Source organism: Seriola aureovittata, chromosome 14, assembly GCF_021018895.1.
Source record: "Seriola aureovittata isolate HTS-2021-v1 ecotype China chromosome 14, ASM2101889v1, whole genome shotgun sequence".
Taxonomy (NCBI): domain Eukaryota; kingdom Metazoa; phylum Chordata; class Actinopteri; order Carangiformes; family Carangidae; genus Seriola; species Seriola aureovittata.
The window spans coordinates 7,878,970-7,898,541 of NC_079377.1; the positions used below are offsets into that span (position 1 = coordinate 7,878,970).

The following is a 19,572-nucleotide window of genomic DNA, read 5'->3' on the forward strand; positions in this document are numbered from 1 at the left end:
GATGCCATTATAAGTTTTAACTCCAACATAGTTGTGAGTCTTACAATTATTACTAATTTCAATATCCTCTGGTGTCATCACTGGATTTCAGTAACATTGTTCATAGCAGAAAATGAGAATATCTTGTATCTGATAAATGCACTATGGCTGCCTTTTAGTTAGTTTGAAAGTTTCTTCGTCAAACATTAGATACCACTTAAATTAGTTAGTTTATTTCATTTGCGTCTCTGAAGTGCTAAAACATGAAACAAGCGTTTTGTATCATTAACTACACCTCCCATGAGTCTTACTGGTAGGCGCAATAATTAAGCTTTCTGGGAACTGTAGTTGTTGAATACCATCAAAATAAGCGTATTGATCAGGAACAGGTAGGCGCATATTTTATTCAAACTACAGACATTTCAAGCAGCCAGAAAAACATACATTTGATAAGATGTTAGTTAAACGTTATTTAAAATATAAATCAAAAATAATTATTGACAGAATTAGTTTCTTACCAAATTGCTATATAGTGAGTTAATGGCTACCAGCCAGAAGCTAACTTAGCTAACTTAGTTATACTAAAAGGTCTCCATTTCTTTACGACACACATTTTAGTGTTATGTTGTAGTGTTATATTTTATCTATGGCGGCGGCATTCACGTTTGCTGAACCAGTTTTGATATTTCAGACATCATTTGAAGGCACCATGTTTTGTGACGTTTACCGTGAAAACGAAACTTAACTGCTGGCGTAGACTTCATCGAAAGCGGGCCCAGCCTTACGAAAACATGGAGGTAGAGTGAGACGAAAACGGAAAAGATGTACTATTCTGACATTTCCATACATTATGTAATTTGAGTTTGTCTGTTTACAATGGCAACGGAAAACTGCGTAGCCAAACTAAACGAGTTTGCACAGAGAACACGCTCGCTGCTGATTTTTGAGGACGTTGGAGCTGTTGGCCCTGACCACATCAGAACGTGAGTTTAATCAATTGTCTGCTGGGATTCACGACCTGCAAATTCATGCATGAACGGCACAAACTTATTATTTCAATTCAGTTCAATCCTTATTAAGGACACAGCTCATGGGGGGTCTATAGAAAAGATCGGCGGGGGCTTGAATAGAACAGACCCCTGTTGAATAAATGGATAGCATCTTAACATTTCGATGCACAATGTCACGTACATACTGACATGTATGTGTGCATATATATGTGATTATCATATCATAGGTGTTTTCTATATGTTGATTTCAGGTAATTCAGTTTACCCAGATACAGTATGTTTATACTTTCTCAGTGTGTTCCCACGAATCTGTTACCACATTTAAAGCACTCATGCAGTTGATGTAACACCAAGTTACATTATATTTCATCAAAATTGCACTGAGACAATAGTTATTACTTTCTGCACATTGAAAATCTCTGTGGAATAAAAAGCAATAGGAAAAAGTTGAGGAATAGGGTTTGGTTGCAACACCACTTCAAAAACAGGCTGTAATAGATGCAAGGGTTGTGAGCCTCAGTATTATTGAGTATTGACTGAACTTAAATATTGAAAAAGAGCTCAGGCATTGTATTGACACCAGTAGTTAAAATTTTCAGACGGTAACCATGTCCTTTGCTGAAAAGAAAATGCATTCAATAGTAATACACACATGTATTGTTCACATAAAATAAAATAAATGACTTCATACCAGCATTGCTGCCTCTCTGGTTTCCCAATGAGGGCCTAAGGGAGTCGCGAACTATGTCAAGTTTATAACTTTACCTTTGGACATATTAACTAAGTGTGCAGCTTTATGTCTTTGTAATGCATCCTCCATCACACTACATTCTAGCATCATATAACATCTTATAATTTCTCCACAGATTCACCGTGAGAGCGGTCTTGAATGGGAAGGTGTATCCTGATGGCGTGGGGAAGAACAAGAAGGAAGCCAAACAGAACGCAGCTAAAAATGCCCTAAGAGGCCTGCTGGAGGAACCATCTGACTTTGTAAGATTAATGTACCGCTTTATGTATCTGCTGCATGTGTCGATTTTTGTATTCTACAGTATAGAAGACAAACTCACATCGCATGTCTCCTTGATACGTTTGTTGTTTTCTCGACAGACAGAAAATGTAGCAGAAACGGCCACTTCAACAGTTCTTCAGACGAGTATCAGTAACACCAACTATATATGTTGGCTCAATGAATATGGTCAGAAGAACAGGCTGACTATAAGGGCTGTGGAGTCAACCAGACTGGGACCAAGTAATGCTATTCAGTAAGCATCCAAACTACATCCATATTCTTAGGTATTTTGTTACCATTTAAAGATGCATTAAATAAAGGTTTTTTGTCATATTAGATGTTGCAGCTTTGTGGTTGGTGATAAGGAGTACCCAGCTGTCTCTGGAAATACAAGGAGGGAAGCCAAGGAGGAAGCAGCAAAGCTTGTACATGATGTGATACATGGCAGTAAAACTATAGAGGTGAGTTGTAATACATGCTAGTTTCTCCCTCCCTCATCAAAGCACTGGAAAAGTTCAGATAATTGTAATAATTGTTCCAGTAGATTTTTCCAATGTTGGCCACACTCCAATCACTGAATCATAATAAAACCATATTTTTTTGTTTTGAAGACTGAAGATGAGAAATGCAGTGCCACGTCAAATCAGCAAAGGGAGGATTTGAAACAAAATGTGTCAGAAATCTGGTGAGAACAAACAGTGGCAATGTATGATTTCATTTTGTTTGGTTCTTACAATTTTTAATTAATGTCTAATTTGTCTTGGCATTACAGTGATAAGACAAAAGACTTGAGTGTAAAGACAGAAGGTGGAAGCTTTTCAGAGACTAATTTCATTGGAATTGTCAACCACTATTGTCAGAAAACAAAGCGCTCCCATGATTACATCTTAGAGAGAAGATGTGGTCCATCACATAGCCCCCAGTGAGTACGACTGTACACTGTATGAAAACCCTTGATAGATGTGAGAGAGAAATCTTGACAAAATGGTGTAAACATTTCCTCTCTGCCTGCACAGATTTTTCTACAAATTAGTGATCAACGACAAGGAGTACCCTGTGGCTGAGGGTAAGAGTATCAAGGAAGCCAAACAAAATGCAGCTCAGCTGGCCTGGTCTGCTCTTCAAGAACAGTCTGATTGGGACAGCAAGGTATTTGATATTTTTTGTTGTTTTTGTATGATGAATTATGGTTTTTAATATGCCACCTAGTATGTTTGTTTGTGTCATGTTTCTCCAGAGGCTCTTACCTACTTTTACCAACGCTTACGTGTTTTTCTGTTTTCTCTTATCTAACCCTTCCGCCAAATTCAAAAATTTTTACAACATGTGTCACATACGTCAGCATGATTGTTGCGGTCTGGTGAAGCATTTAAAGCTGTGTGACCATTTAAATCACTTACCTATGCTATGTTGTAACTGTCATTTTGCAAACTACACGTACCATAGTTTCACAATGCAGGTGTTGATCATAATCACTCTGAGGTACCGTAAGGATGAGCCAAGGGTGCAGCAGGATTCGCATACTTCAATTCTTTTATTGTGAATTTTTAAGAAGAGTCCCCAACAGAAGCTGAGATGAGCTGGCCATGAAAAAATTCTTTATGAATGGGTGCTGTGGATTTATTTTTAGTATTGGAACTACTGCTTTGTATAAAATAATTCAATGTTACCGTGTGATGAAAGAAATAATGACCAACACTTTAGTAAAAAAAAAACACTTTTAAAGAGGCGGTTCCTAGATTCAGTCATGCAGTGAGGTTCTTTAAGATATCTGTGGTTTGATTTCATAAAAAAATAAAGATTGTTCATAATATCCTATTAATGCTACACCACTGTTGCACCTCATTCCCGGGAGCATCAATTACTATAAAACATGGCACTGTGTAACAGCTGAACACTTCCTTTGTGCTTTCAGATAACTTTCTGGTCAGCTGTGTCTGATGATGGCGGACCAGCCAAACCGCCCACACTACCAAGCACACCGTAAGGCACTGCCTGAAGAGTACAACACATGGTAATGTTTAATGTAGAGAATATTCTACTAATTTGTCTTACTGTATTCTCCAAGGGAGTCTCGTGATGCACAATCAAAAGGCATACCGCCAATTACAAGTGACTCAGCTGTTTTCACCAGTCCATCGAATCTTCTCAAGGATAAGGTCTGTTATTCCCTTTGTAATCCTCTAATCCCCTCCTGGTTGGTCAGTGTGTAATGCTCAGGTTAGTGCAGAAGTCATTGTATATCAAGTTGCTTTAATTCACTCTTAAAGTCAAATCAGTTTTACTTATCTGGCCTTGTTTATTCCAATGCCATAAATTGATTAATAAATTACCAGAAAAAAGTAACCGTCAGTAACTTGAGGATTATACATGTATTGGATGAGAGACAAACAAGGAAGCAGGTGTTAAAAGACCAAGAGTGTATCAGTAATGTCATCCAAGTTACTCTTGTTCTCTGCGCACCTCTAAAACAAATCACTTTTTTTGCATTGCACTCTGAGCTCTTTAAATGGTTGAGGAGGACTGTTGGCCTCATATAATGGATTCTGAAAGCACGTATGCTAAAATACTGTATAACTGACTCTATCAGGATCAAAGGAAGGATCAAAGTCCTGATGTGAAGCCCAAAATAAGGTAAGCCATCCACTGTAAAGCTGCAGTACACATTTTACCTGATGTTATTGCTCATTATAATCGTTGTTGTCTTGTTAGACTCGCAGCAAATTTCCCAAATGCCCGCAAACACAGCAAAGAGGTAAAGTAAGAAGATACAAATGATGCCAGGTCATTTTGTTGGTTTTTGTTTGTCCTTTTAATCTCTATCTCATGTCTTTATTTTATTAATTAAGGAAATAGTCAATTTCAGTGGCAAGAATGCAGGAAATAGTCTGAGTGAGAAAACAACCACCCAGTCAGTAATCTCAAGGTATGGAAAATGTTTTCAGTGCTTTTGTTGCTTTTAGTTTGTGTGTGGTCTATATACAGTCAGAAAGTCGTATTATATTTTCAACTTCTTGCCCCAACAACACTTTATCTTTATCTCAGATTTACATCAGAATTTGACTCCATAGAGCGCCTCGGCAAAGGAGCCTTTGGTCGTGTTTTCAAGGCAAAACAAAAACTGCTGGGGAAGTTTTATGCTGTAAAGATTGTCCGCTGCAAAGAGTAAGTCCAGTATTTATCTTTTTTGATGAGCATTGCATAGTGTTTTTATGAAAAAATAATTTCAGATGCAGTGCAAGATATGTATAAAGTATTACTAAGTGAGCCAAGTTCTTGTTTTTCATTGGATCAGAAAAGCTCTACGAGAGGTGGGAGCATTATCTGACCTCCATCACTGCAATATTGTTCGATACTTCACATGTTGGATGGAAGATTCAGAGTACCAATGGGACGATACAGCTGACAGTGGCAGTACTTCACAGTAAGTCTCTTTTCTCTACTGTGCTCTGTTCTGTTTACTTTACTGGAGGTATATCATTCTTATTTTCTTTTCTAGGTCGACCAGTAATTCATCTGCAAAGTTCCTCTATATTCAGATGGAGTTGTGTGACCTCAGAACACTCAGAGTGTGGATAGATGAGAGGAACATTCAGAATGTGAAAAAATCTCGGCGAGACTCCAAAAGAAGAGAAGACAGTCTGACCATTGCTCAGCAAATAGTCTGTGGAGTCGACTACATTCACTCCAGGATGTTCATCCATAGAGACCTGAAGGTGAGAGGAAGTGGATAAAATCATAATTTATTACCTTAATTACATTATTGTTTGGTGTTATGGTGTAATGTTTATTTGAGTGGACCCCAGGAAGAGTAGTAGTAGTTGCTGCCTTGGTAGTGGCTAATGGGGATCCAAATAAATAAATGAATAAATACGTCTTTCCTCTGGTTAGCCTGCCAACATCATGTTTGGGCGAGGTGGAGAAGTGAAGATTGGAGACTTTGGTCTGGTGACTGCAGAGAATGATGACGATGCTGAGAACGTGATGGAGAGATCAGTGTACAAAGGAACCCCGTCTTACATGGCTCCTGAGCAGGTGAGTCTAAACTGGTGTAAATTTTAGTTTCTTCTGTCCTATCAAATATCGGTTGGTAAGGTACCCCTTCTTGAGCACTCATGGTGATGTACAGCACTGCTTTATTAAGCTGGTTTTTGTTTCAGTCTTCCTGACTGTCAGAGGCCCTGTTGAGACCTGGCATTAAAATTTGTCTCGGGTGATTCAAGTGGACAGCTCTAAGTACAGGTGTGAACGCACCCAAGCTGCATTGAGGACGCATTTGAGATCCCATCACTCACAACACATTCAGAGATGGTCTGGGCCACATGTCCACAAACTTTTAGCAGTGTGAACGCAAATGTGTGCTGGCCACATTGAAGGACCGCCTACTGTTTACTGTTGTACAGTTTAGTCCCGTCAAAGTTTCATAATGAACAGAAAGTATTTTTGTGTTTCAAATGGATAAAACTTTATTTTATTATTAGACCTGTGCACAGCGCATTAATTCGCTCAACCCCTACATGCCCCGCTCTCTGTCTCTCTCATTCACAAGCGCTTTCTCTCACTCTTTCTCACTCACATACACATACATGCAAGCACACTGATAATGGACCCGTCTGTCAATTAGCTAAAAACAGCAACACATACGTTTTTATTTGCATATAAAGCAGGGAAGTGAAATCCGATCACAAGTGGTCAATCGAGACGCATGTGGAGACGCATTTTAAAGGCAGGTGTGAACATATTAACATGTTAATACCTGATCTGAAAAGGGCCACAGATACGCAACCTTAGATGAAGTCACAATCGACTAGATGATATTTGCGATGAATGTCCCACTTGCCCTGGAATTGAACACCTGTGCCAGGGACTGTCCGATAATGCTTGTACTGACTGCAGCTCAAAGCCACTTTCAAAGAAGACCACTTGGTTGGTTTCATCAGAATAGAAATAACAGTTCTGAGGCAGCTTTTGCCCTTTTGGGAATGCCTTCAATCAGCTCTCCTTCAGGTTTTAGATGCCATAAGGTAACACAAGGTGTTTTCCTGTGTAAAAAAAAACAAAAACAAAAGAGAGACACATGATGAACTTCTGTCCCTCAAAGTCAACTCCTTTTCCCAGTTTTCCCAGATTACTACTTGTCCACTTGTAGGCCGAGTGTCCAGAGAACTACATCATCTCCATTTATATACAGTTTGTATTTAACTGTGGACTGATGAATATCTGAGCTCTTTGAGATGACTGTTACCCTCTCAACTTTATGCAAATCAACAGTTCTTAATCATAAGTCTTGTGAGATCTCTCATTTGCGAGGCATATTTCATTTCAACAGATGTTTCTTGTGAATAGCAAACTCAAAATGCTTAAGTGTTTTTTATAAGTCAAAGTAGCTCTAACCCACACCTCCAATCTGGTTTGTTTGGTTGGACTCCAAGTTTGATAACTCCTGACTCCAATTAGCTTTTGTTAATGCCATTCGCCGAGGGTTTCACATACTTTTTCCAACCTCCACTGTGAATGTTTGAATTACAATTTCAATATGGACAAGAACAGTACAAAGATTTGTGCGTTATTAGTTTGAACAGATTGTGTTCGTTGTGTATCGTAACTTGGATGAAAATCTCCCCATTCTGTAAAACAAATTGATACATTTTCTGGCAGTCATGAAGATTGAAACAAAGTGTACTTACAAACTTAACCATGGCTCCATGAATTCTCTTTGATTGCCATAGTTAATGGAAGAAGTGAATGTGAAGGATGCAGGTTTCACTGCACAGATATTGTGTTCTTGTTTTATGACAGAAGAGCAAGAGCACCTATGACCGAAAAGTGGACATATTTGCTTTGGGGCTGATATATTTTGAACTTCTCTGGAACCTCTCTACTGGCCATGAGAGGAAAGTGGTGAGTTTTTCCCAGACACAATCCAAAGTTCTGCTGTAAATGTCAATAAATTGCTATGTTAATAATTGTTGTTGTTTCAAACGTTGGTACAACACCGGGCATTTTATCAGATACCAGGGGAGTGTTTATCTTGTTGGTTAATATTATTTATTAAATTGTAAATTTCAAAAGAAAACTACTGGACATCTTATCAGTTTTTGTAAGGCCTGTTACATGTTCTTCCTCATTTTTTACCATTTCATAATTACCAGATTTGGGACGATGCCAGAAGCCAGAAACTTCCTCAAGGGTTTTCACACAATTTTCCCAAAGAGGTACATCAATATTTTTTTAATTTACTTGAAACATGAAACAGTATTTCCCATAGGGTGAAGGTCACTTGTAATTGAACCTAATCGGACAGAACTGAGATTGAGGTGCAGGGATTTGCATTATTATTATCATTCACCCATCTGTAGAACCTCAAAGGGGAAAAACAGGACTGTTTAATGTTGTATGTCAATCATGTAAAATATCAAGCAGGACTGTTGATAGTTTTGGGGGAAAGAGGTAATCTCAGTTTAAAAGATTTGCATTGCTTAGTTGTCCAAATGCAGGAAATACTGTAGATTGGATCTTTAGTAAACAACAAAAGCATGAATTGATATTATGATGATCTCTTATGTAGATTTTGTTTTTGTTTCATTGCAGAACCAAATTATAAAGTCAATGCTGCATGTGAAGCCAGAAGAACGACCTGAAGCAAGTAAACTAAAGTCAGACCTGGAAGAGTACGGTCATGTACTCCATGAGTTAAAAAATATGCAACGAGACAGTAAGAGTGTCTGATTGTTACAGGGAGGGTTAGAAACAAACGCATCAGTTGTCACAAGCTTGACTATTTATTTAGTGTTATGTTACATAATACATAACAATTCATACATTAATTTGTATCGGTCTCTTTTAAGAATTGTGTTTTAATGATTTAATGGGACATTATTAATCATGATTATGGAAACTTGATGGGAAAAGGCACATAAAGTAGTTCATTTTATAATCAGTGAATTAAACAAATTGAATTATCTCCACATTCAGTTTTAATAAAATCCCATGTCTTGGATTAGTACTATGACAGATTGGTCAGTTGTCAATGTGTTTGTGAGCAAGAGCAGGGCAAGGAGGGGCTGAGCAAATCAATGTGCTGTGCACAGCTCTACAATGAAATGAGGTTTTAGCCATTTGAAATAGTTAAAAACAAATGGGCGCCACACAGAAAATCAATGTATGGGAAACACACAGAAATGTAAAAATATTTTTGTTTCATTATGAAACTATAGAGAGACAAATGAGATGTCATTTGAGTAGGTGGTCCTTCAATGTGGCCCAAGACACATTCAAGTACACACTACTAAAAGAATGTAGCCATATGCACTCGGACCTCAATGTGTCGGGTTCATTCACACTCACACACAAGCTGTCCACTTGTGATCGGATCACTTAAGACACCTGTTACTGCCATGTGTGAACAGGGCCTTTGTCACAATGTGAGCCATCATGTCCAATCGAAATTCTTGACCAGCCCCTTGAGTAAATTATTTTTGTGCCATTCATGTGTACAGGGTGCGTTGTGTCGGTTGTCGACCCAGTTGGGCTACCTTGTATTTGATCAGGCTGGTTTCTCATTAAATGTTAAATGACACTGAAGTTTTCCCTTTTTCTTCTCCAATTGTTATGATTGAAACTGTAAATACACCGAGATCAACTGGCTCGGCATACAGTAACTGAAAACTGACGACCTTTGTTATTTTACTGTTTAACACTATTGGTATAATCAAGTAAGTCCAAAACCATGGTTATTTGTGTTAGGGGCCAATGCCTGAGATGGAAATGAAACCTGAAAGCAAGGAGGTTGGTGTGCTGCACATTTGTCTGTATTTATATGTGAACCTAATTAAACACCAACACAAAGCTGTGAGCTTTCAGTAAATAGTTGCCAACAGACCAGTGACGCTTGGAGTAAGAAGACACTGTGGGAGACACTTGCTGGAATTCAGGTAGTCTGTGTCCTGTGCTGTGCATATACTTTACTAAACGGAAAGAAAAAATTGGTCTACTTCCATAACAATTAGGTTTGAGACTCTGATGGGGCCACTTGGCTTGAGTCAAATCTTGTGGGGTGTCAGCAGGAAGTCAGCTCAGCCAAACAAGGACTTGAGTCTTCGATGGGCCCCAGAGCAGGAAACCCAGGTATATTCACATGGTAGGCAGCGTTTAATGAATCAATGATGTGCCATCTTGTAACATGTTATCAACTTTTCTCAACAAAAGCATGAATGGGACATCCCTGTGGTTAATTTTTGCTGCCTCAAGTCAAATGCCAGTGCCCCTTTGGCCCAAAGGACAGCACCTTGGGGTGAAAGTGAACCCTCCCTAACCACGCATTTGAGATGCCACCTTTTTAAAATGTTTTTCCTTGCCCCAGAGAAATTCTGTACATGCCATAGCAGAAATGGACGACTAGCAAAATAATAATAATTTTTTTTTCAGCCTGTCAGAAAGGGGAGCATATTAATCGCTCTGAAGTCAATGTTGTTTTCATACCTTCATAATGCTTAACACCTTTTTAATAACTAATTTAACCAATGTGATTTCCACTTGTTAGACGTTTGAGTTTGACAGTGCAGTTTCCGTGTCCGTGGTTTATGAATAATGAAGGTGTGGTCATGACCGTCATTCAGAGAAATCGAAACTTAAGATTGGTAGACGCAGATGAATTAGAAAAAATTGCGCAGTGACGCGGGCTTCGAAGCAAGGTTTAGATAGAAACCAGGAAGGGAGGAGTAATGTAAGCTTTTCTTTCAGATATGTAATTTTTATGTAGTTTTGAACTTCGTCATTTCGCCATTTATGATGGAAACGAGAGATTTCGTTTCTGAACTTCACGATCATGCGCGGAGAACACGCTCGTTGCTGAGATTTGACGAGATTCGCTCTTATGGCCCTGACCATGATAAAACGTAAGTCGGATAAGAGTTTTGGTACTAACTTCACTAAGCTTTACACATAAACGATGTTTATCCTGCCATAATCGTGCTTCACCTGCTAAGAAGTGAGTGGGTCAGAGGTCTCTGAACTTGGCTTGGTGATACTGCGGGTGGTGATGATTGAATATAACAGCCACAGTAAACATAGGCTATGAAATAAACAAACAAAAACCATGCAGCTGTACTGTTAAGTTGATACTTTAAAATCGAATTACTTTATACCACAATAGTAAAAAAGAGGTTACTGTATGATATATTTAACGCACATACCCATCCACTAGATTTTCAGGTTTTCACAATTGCACAAAATAATACTAACCAGCGAAAGTAAGAACGTTTAAGCATAAGTGCCATAAGGCCACATTCGTGACCATGTGTGTTCATAAAGTATAGCAGCAGTAACAGTAAATGTAATGATGATAATGACCCAAGACATTGCAAGACCAAAACTAGACAGTGGCTTTAAGTTGGTGGAAGAACAGCACAGTCCCCAGACTTGAACCCCATGGAGCTGGTGTGGGATGACCTGGACAGAAGGTGAATGCAAAGCAACCTGCAAGTGCTACACAATAATCTGTGGGAACTTTCACAACAGTGTTGGGACGAACTTAGTGAACAATATTTGGTTTCCATTGCAGAAAGAACATCTCAAATATGTTCGGCTGCTAGATGAGTCAAAAATGTACATTAGAAGAAGATTCCATGACTCCTTGTTTTTTAAATCTCCATTGTTTGTTTGTTCTATGTAGTGTTGAAGCCTATAAGGGACTATATTCAAAATAAAAATGCAATAATCTAATTTGCATTTTCATTTTTACTGAAATACCACATACATGCGTGGAAAATTATAATGCTATTTTGGAATTACATTTTCATTTTCAAGTTTATATTATCATTTGAATATAGTCCCTTATAGGCTTCCATACAGTGTGTAGCAGAGGAGAAATATAAAGTAATATGATAGTACCAACTCTTACTGTAAGTGGTGTAGCACCACCGCCAACATCACCGCAAGTCAATCTCCATGTATAACCAAACCTTTTGACAATTCCTCTTCAGATTTATCATAACAGCAGTCCTGAATGGTAAAGTCTATGGGAATGCCGAAGGGAAGAGTAAGAAGGAAGCCAAAAAGAATGCAGCTGAAATTACCCTGAGATATTTGTCGAGGACACAACAACAGGACCCGGCTGAATCTGTAAGATTATCATCTCTCTTTGCTGAACTACACCATATTGGATTGTCTGTAATCAAAAGGCCAGTTTATAGTGCAAATCTCATTGATGGTTTTGTTGTTTTCTTGACAGACAGAAAATGCTGCTGAAAATACTACTTCATTACTTTATCAGACAAGTATCTCTGATACCGACTACATAGGCCTGCTCTATGAGTATGGGCTTAAGAACAAGGTCACTATAGAGTCTACGGAGTCAATAGCAGTGCAATCAAGTACCTGGTTTCTGTAAGTCTCTACATTGCATTGTAAATAATTTATTTAATCTATTTTTGTTTCCATTTTAAGATTAATCAAGTTTTTTATGATATTAGATGTAGGTTCAAGGTTGGTGATAAGGAGTACCCAGCTGCATCTGCGAGAACCAAGAAGGAGGCTAAGAAGAAAGCAGCCAAGCTTGTGTGTCTGAGCTTAGGAGTGAAGCCTAAAAACAGAGGGACAAATTTCATTTCATTAGTCATCGAATACTGTCAGAAAACACGCCGAATCTACAATTTTATTGAAGAGAAAAGAAGCGGTCCAGAACTCCCTGAGTAAGTATAATTGAACTTCTGCACCGTGATTATAAGCTACAGGCACACTTCACTGACTTTTGAGTGATATAAGAGTGTACATTATTCAGATCCTTAATTTTCCTTCCTGCCTACACAGATTTTTTTACAAATTAATGATCAATGGCAAGGATTACCCTGTGGGTAAAGGAAAGACTATCACGGAGGCCAGACAAACTGCAGCTCAGCTGGCCTGGTTTGCTCTTCAGGAACAGTCAGACTGGGATGGCAAGGTACTTCATAGTTTCTGTTCTTTTTTTAAATGTTAAAATATGTTTTTTAGTATATCACTTAAGTTGATTTTCAATATGCATAAGATTAATGTTGTATTCCTTTTTTAAACATTAAATACAGTTTGTATATGTCACTGAAGCAGAATGTAGACTGTTGACTATGTTTGTTTGAAACATATTCACTACTGTACCTAATCTTATTTTGAAAGCCCTTCAAGCAGCTCTTTTCTCTTTTCATAGGATTGAAATTATCTCAACTCATTAATAGTAGCACTTATTTTGTTCATTTTAGGTGTCCTTCAGGTCAACAGTGTCAGAAGATAGTGCAGCAACAATGATGCCATCACCAACAATGACACTGTAAGCACACACTGACACACACAGAGCAGATGGTAGTTTAATACTGTTCTGATCTAACTTCTTTCTTTGTAATTCCAAGGGAGTCCACTAACGCATCATCCCAAATCATTTCAAGGAGTACAAGTGAATCAGCAATATTCACGGATTCATCGAACCCCCCTGAAGCTCAGGTCTCTTCATTTTTATGTTCTTTGTTTTCAGAATAAAACATGGCACTGGCTTTTTGCAGTGAATAGTCAGGGATCAGGGTGTATCTACTTTTGCAGTGCTTTTTTCTTTTATGTTCTTGTGCCACCATATTAATAAGAGAAAACTGTATCTATAGTGGTGGCAGCAGATCCTAAGACCAGCTACTTTTGCATATCTGTGGTTTGACATGAAAAAAAATGAAACTTGTTTTTCTGAAGTGACGTTATTGTCAAGCAGGGCTGCTACAGGGTGAATAATATACTTTGGAACATGCTACATTATAAAAGTTGAATTTTACTTTATTTCATTGTTTTGTATTTTAGATGCCCCTCAGGTCAGCTGTGTCCGTTGACAGTCCACCAACCAGGTTGTCGGCACCATCTTCACTGTAAGTCACTTATTGATACTAGTAGCCTATTAAAGCAGGTGGTTGAGGTCATTACAAAGAAAGCTGTACTCATGTCCCTCATTGTATTCTCTAAGGGAGTCTCTTGAAACATCATCACAAAGCATGCCAACGGGTACAAGTGAATCAGTAATCTTTACAGATTCTTCAAATCCTTCCAAAGAACAGGTTTGTAATTTTGCTTATTATCCTAGCAACTCTGACAAAATTCAAACATAAACAACCTTCTTCAGTATATTCTGCTTTTTATGTGTGTAGAAAGACCCATCGAATAAGTAGTGTCATAGGAGCAAGAAATTTAAGTTCATGCAGTCAAGAAATATATAAAATTCCAAATTGCTGTAAAAGTGGAAAAGTGGTGGAGCGTGAAGTCATCTTTTTATTAAATTTTTTCAGGATGCTGTCGAAAACAAAAATATTGAAAACAAACCAAATGAGACGACAACCCTGTCAAGGTATTGAACAATTTTAACATGTTTTTATACTTATATTTATATGGTCAAAATTTTACATAATTGTAGTTTCTAGAGTTTCTCACAATAACTCAGGTACAACCACGAGGACATTTTTGTTTTACATTTTTATCCAAACAGATGTGTTAATCCTAACAGGTTGTCTTCAGACTTCGACTCTATAGAGTGTCTTGCTAAAGGAGGTTTTGGTCATGTTTACAAAGCAAGAGAAAAACTGATGGACAAGTGTTATGCTGTAAAGGTTGTCCGCAGTAAAGAGTAAGTCATGTATGCTCAGTAAGTTTTCAGTGTGCACTCCAGCAAATTTTGTGTAAGTAATGCATCAATAACTGAGCCATTTTTTTGTACTTCTTTTGATCAGAAAAGCTCTACGAGAGGTGACTGCATTAGAAGACATCCTTCACTGTAATATTGTTAGATACTACAATTGTTGGTTGGAGGACTCAGAATATCATTGGGACAGTACAGTTGGCAGTTGCAGCACTACTCAGTAAGTCTGTCTGCTTGTTTAAATCTTTGCTCTACTGCATTTATTTACTAAATATTGTATGAATTTAATGTGATCTTACGAGATTTCTAATCTTACTTTTCTAGGTCTAGCACTAATTCATCACACAAGTTCCTCTATATTAAGATGGAGTTGTGTGAGACCAACACACTGAAAGACTGGATAAATGAGAAGAATGAGGAAACTGTACAAGAGTCAAAGAGAAGAGAAGAAAGTCTACCCATTGTCCAGCAAATTGTCAGTGGAGTCGAATGCATTCACTCCAAGAAGCTCATCCACAGAGACCTGAAGGTGAGACCCAAGAGTACAGGCCATGACAAGGTTGATCCAGTGTATTGGGCTAGTTCACTCTGGTACATACTGACAATTTAGATATTTATCTTACCGTGTAGTAACTTCTGCTCAAACTTTTGTTCATGTCTACCAGAACACAGGTTTAGTTAAAACTGAGTTTGTTAACCTTGAGCTGAGGGAAACTGAGATTTAAGTTCCTAAAACAGAGACGAATTTAACTCCCACTCTTTAACCCTACAATGACTCATTTATTACACATTACTATAGTAGTATTCCTCATTGTGGGGTGGGTCACATACTATTGAGCTTGGATTTATATTTAAAATCACTGCTTCTTTTGTTTTTCAATGGTTAGCCTGCTAACATCATGTTTGGACGGGATGGAAAAGTGAAGATTGGAGACTTTGGTCTGGTCACTGCAGAGGCTGATGACGACGATGAAAACCAGACTGAGAGAACAGATGAAACAGGAACCATATCTTACATGGCTCCTGAACAAGTGAGATTGTCTTTGTTGGCATTCACTTTTGATTCTTCTATATTATTTTTTTTTCTTTTAATACCCTCGGTGCTACCTTATGCCCACCACTGGTCCTGGTTTTCCCTAATTATAACAAGGTTCACGGACCTCTCCCGACATTCTTTCAAGTCACAAAATCTCCTGTTTTCCTGTTAAAAAACACATTCCTCTATGTTTGAAAATGTTTTCCCCATCATCACAAACTCAAACGGTGCCAGATTGCAATAGTTCCACCTTTTCGTCTGGCTGATTACACTTTGTCTCATCTGCATCCTTAAGTAGGCACTTAAATGCAAGGGGCCGTATTCACAAAAGACCTGATCTTACCTCTAGGAGTCCTCCTAAATAAGTTCATAAGAGTTTAAACTTTAGAAATATTAAGACTAAATTACAGTGTCACTTTTGCTTTAGGACTGAGAGAAGTCCTATGAGAAAGTGTGGGGCTGACCCTGTTGCTATAAATGACATCATGTTTAATGAATTAACTTAATCACTATGTCTACAGTGATTGGTTGACAGGTGACCGGTGTAGTTACCATTTATTAATACACAGGGCAACAAGCAAGTATTGAAGCAGTGTAGAGTTGAGCGAACCATCATCTCAGGTGTTGATGGATCGTTTTGATTTGTTGGTGAGCCGATTGGATCTTAATTACCTCGATCATCGAATATGCTTTTAAAAGCTATCCATCATTGTTTTATTCCAAAACACTGGTGCAACAAGACACACCTGCATCAGCTGACTGATAGTGAGCAGGTCCTAGTGATTCAGCATATGTAATCCCCTCAGCCTGACATGCCCCTCAGTTTTGGGAGTTTCTGCTACCTCACCCAGGTAGGAGCTACTTTTAGCCTTAGGATGTTTTGTGAATACAACCCCTGGAAGAAAGAGCTTCCATACAGTGTGAAAAATAAGTTGGTGTATGATAATACTACAATCTTGGAAAGTTGCATAAACCCCTCATCCCAAATGGTGCTTGTCTTTACAGCTTTTAGGCCAATAGGACATCATTTTAGTTTAACTGTGAAATCTAAGTATAACTAGTTCATTTAAACTATGATGCTGATTTAGGGTATATGTAAGGTTTCTGAAGTGCCTATTTTTATACTGTGTTCTTGTTTTATGACAGAGGAGCAATACAATGTATGACCGGAAAGTGGACATATTTGCTTTGGGATTGATATACTTTGAACTACTTTGGAACCTCTCTACTGGCCATGAAAGAGGAGTGGTGAGCGTTTATACAGAATGTAACAATATGCTGTAAACTGTATAAAAGGTTCACTTGCAACCTGCCATTACAATGTTAGCATTATACTGTAGGCTTCTGTCAGTTGCATACACATAAGAAACCTGCTATTTATTAGAGTTTAATGTCTTTTCAGTAAGTATCAAAAGCACAGGATAGATTGCACTTACTGTTTTTCTGTCTTTCTTAATATTTCTTGTATTCAATTGCAACAGCGCTGTTGCAATTATTAGTTTTTGTTTGTTTGTTTGTTTTTTCAAGCCAACTAATACTTTATCTCTTCATTTTATCATACTATCATACTAGATTTTGAGTAATGCCAGAAGTCAGATGCTTCCTGAAGAGTTTTCATTGAAGTTTCCTCAAGAGGTACCATTATGTTCTTCTGATATTCGTATTATAACAACTGATTTATTTGCCATATGAGGCAGTATTTACCACTGAGTCCCAGTGCCAGTCTTTATTTGAAAAAGGCTGTGGAGAGTTTGAGGCACGGGTTTGCACTTTTACAATTGTTGGTCAAATGTCAAGTAGAACAGATGATAATGATTTGAGAAAACAGCAGTCTCAATTTCAAAAGCTTCAAAAATTTTGCAGTGTATTGCATTTATTATTAATAGTAAAGAGCTCTCATTAGCTGTTCTTCTTATGTTTTTTTTTCAGAACCAAATAATCATGTCAATGTTGTGTGTGAAGCCAGAGGAGCGACCTGAAGCAAGTGCACTAAAGGCCGACCTGGAAAAGTGGGCTCAGACGCTCAATGCTCAACATATGTGTCAGGAAAAAGTAATTGTCTGATTATCACCAAGGCTTGTGATACGTCATAGGCAATTCTGGAAATCTGTCTCTTCTGATGTCTGTATTTTCATGGAATTATGTGATAAACTGTTTTTAATATCATTTCCTTATAAAATCTTTAATGTACTACACTTAACATAAAGCTGTACCCTGACCGATGGCCATGGATGGCAGCTTGGCATCCTGTGTTTTTCTAAAGGACACTTCAAACTCCAGACACAGGGTCGTATCATTAAACCTGTGAATAATGGACCATGTCAAAAGAAATGCTAATGTAATGGGTTTTATAATCATGGAATGAAACATGAAATCAAACACTAAGATGATTTCGATTTCTCCAAAATGGTAATTTATTTACAGTTATTACTTTGTATGTAGACAGCCTGGCAGCCTGTTCTACAGGTGGCATACAGCTGCTTGAGAGTTTCTGCTGCAGGTGTACAATTCCACGGTACGCCAGAATGTTCAAAGATGACACTGCAGCATTTATGTACCATCCAATACAATATGAATGTTGTCTTTCAAAAAAATAAATCATATTACCTTATCATTATTATGTATATGGGATTTACATGTGTATACAAAACTCAGGCCTTGGGTGAGCTGTTAGTAGATGTGCTGAGCTCTGTATATTACCAGAGCTCCAAAGCTGTAGACTTGAGACCTGGACTTGAATTGGATTCCAGTCACAAAAATGAGGACTTGCACATAGGACTTTGCAACTCGACTTGTACTCCTCTGGCAACAGCTACAAATGCCGAGGAAATGTCAACAGAAATTACTCCATGAGAGAACAGCAGAGGGTGACATCATATCTATTTACCCAGAATAGGTGTGTGTCTTAATGGGACACTTCTGTGCCTTTGTTTGTCCAGTTTAAGTGCCATGCCCCATGGTTGGTCAACAGGAGGAAAGCTGTGCTATGACTGCAGCCACTGATTGCAACCACAGAAAAAGTGGGCACACGGCTATTACTGTGGTTATGGTTGTAGTTAATGTCGTGGCTGTGGCTAACCGTGGCTGTAGCTATTGTCGTGGCTAATCGCAATTGCTAGGGTAGTTGTGGCTGTGACTTGCTGGTTACTCTTACTACATTTAGTAACAGTGGCCAAGTCAGCATTGTAAAATCCAGTACACCCAGGATCTGAACCTGGTGCTTCTGTCACATATGATACATGTGATAAAATACACAGGAGTTGAGCAATAGCATTACCATAATGTTCAGCCTACTCAACCATATCAATGGATACTGGCATGTAGGTTCGTTACATGAAAAACCTGTCAGCCTTGCTAATCAAAACAACCACAGCAACAACCACACACATACTCAGCAACAGCAGTGCCCATATTTGCAGCCATGCCCATAGTCTAATCACAATTACAACCAGTCACAATCACAGAATCAGCAGCAGTTGTTCACTTATTGAGTCTTTTTTTCTTTTCTTTTCTTTTTTTTTTTACAAAAACTTTTCTACACATGAACAAACTTACATTTCTCATGTATATTTAATTAACAGGTTTACAAAGGCTGATTTACAACTTTGGTATTATTTGTGAGCATCACTTTACAAGCTCAATATCTTTTTAACCCTGATTTTAGTTCATATAGTTGGTCAGAGAATTTGGCCCCCACTACTACCATAGAGACTTATGGTCAGGATTACCTTTAATAACCATTAGACTTTAAACCCCCATCTCATCACAACATTATAACTGTCAATTTCAACCTACAGTGGCAAATAAATTGGCTAATGTTAACCACCATAATAATATAAATAAGTAGTAGGCTAATAAACACTACCATTACCACACTAGTACATATAGCTAACTG

At 38.1% G+C, this 19,572-nt stretch overlaps 2 protein-coding genes across 3 annotated transcripts; both read left to right on the plus strand.

Annotated features, from left to right (window-relative positions):
• Window positions 1–683: 683 nt before the first annotated feature.
• On the plus strand, window positions 684–9,580 carry eif2ak2 (eukaryotic translation initiation factor 2-alpha kinase 2). Of its 2 annotated transcripts, XM_056394719.1 has the most exons (19): window positions 690–962; window positions 1,856–1,982; window positions 2,100–2,254; window positions 2,339–2,462; window positions 2,613–2,686; window positions 2,774–2,923; window positions 3,018–3,150; window positions 3,917–3,984; window positions 4,070–4,160; window positions 4,592–4,635; window positions 4,714–4,756; window positions 4,851–4,927; window positions 5,047–5,166; window positions 5,297–5,425; window positions 5,501–5,717; window positions 5,893–6,036; window positions 7,801–7,902; window positions 8,154–8,216; window positions 8,593–9,580. In XM_056394719.1, the coding sequence occupies exons 1-19, from the start codon at window positions 856–858 to the stop codon at window positions 8,728–8,730; spliced, it is 2,106 nt and encodes a 701-aa protein (XP_056250694.1). In that variant the 5' UTR covers window positions 690–855; the 3' UTR covers window positions 8,731–9,580. The 2 variants fall into 2 exon arrangements, with proteins under 2 accessions (XP_056250693.1, XP_056250694.1); XM_056394718.1 differs by having other exon boundaries at window positions 684–962; window positions 1,856–2,254.
• A 1,050-nt stretch (window positions 9,581–10,630) lies between these two features.
• Window positions 10,631–18,294, plus strand: LOC130181000 (interferon-induced, double-stranded RNA-activated protein kinase-like). The gene is made up of 17 exons (XM_056394720.1): window positions 10,631–10,898; window positions 11,985–12,123; window positions 12,233–12,387; window positions 12,474–12,692; window positions 12,811–12,943; window positions 13,236–13,303; window positions 13,383–13,473; window positions 13,816–13,880; window positions 13,976–14,066; window positions 14,295–14,353; window positions 14,510–14,629; window positions 14,733–14,861; window positions 14,966–15,170; window positions 15,529–15,672; window positions 16,824–16,925; window positions 17,250–17,312; window positions 17,607–18,294. The coding sequence occupies exons 1-17, from the start codon at window positions 10,789–10,791 to the stop codon at window positions 17,739–17,741; spliced, it is 2,028 nt and encodes a 675-aa protein (XP_056250695.1). The 5' UTR covers window positions 10,631–10,788; the 3' UTR covers window positions 17,742–18,294.
• Window positions 18,295–19,572: the final 1,278 nt, after the last annotated feature.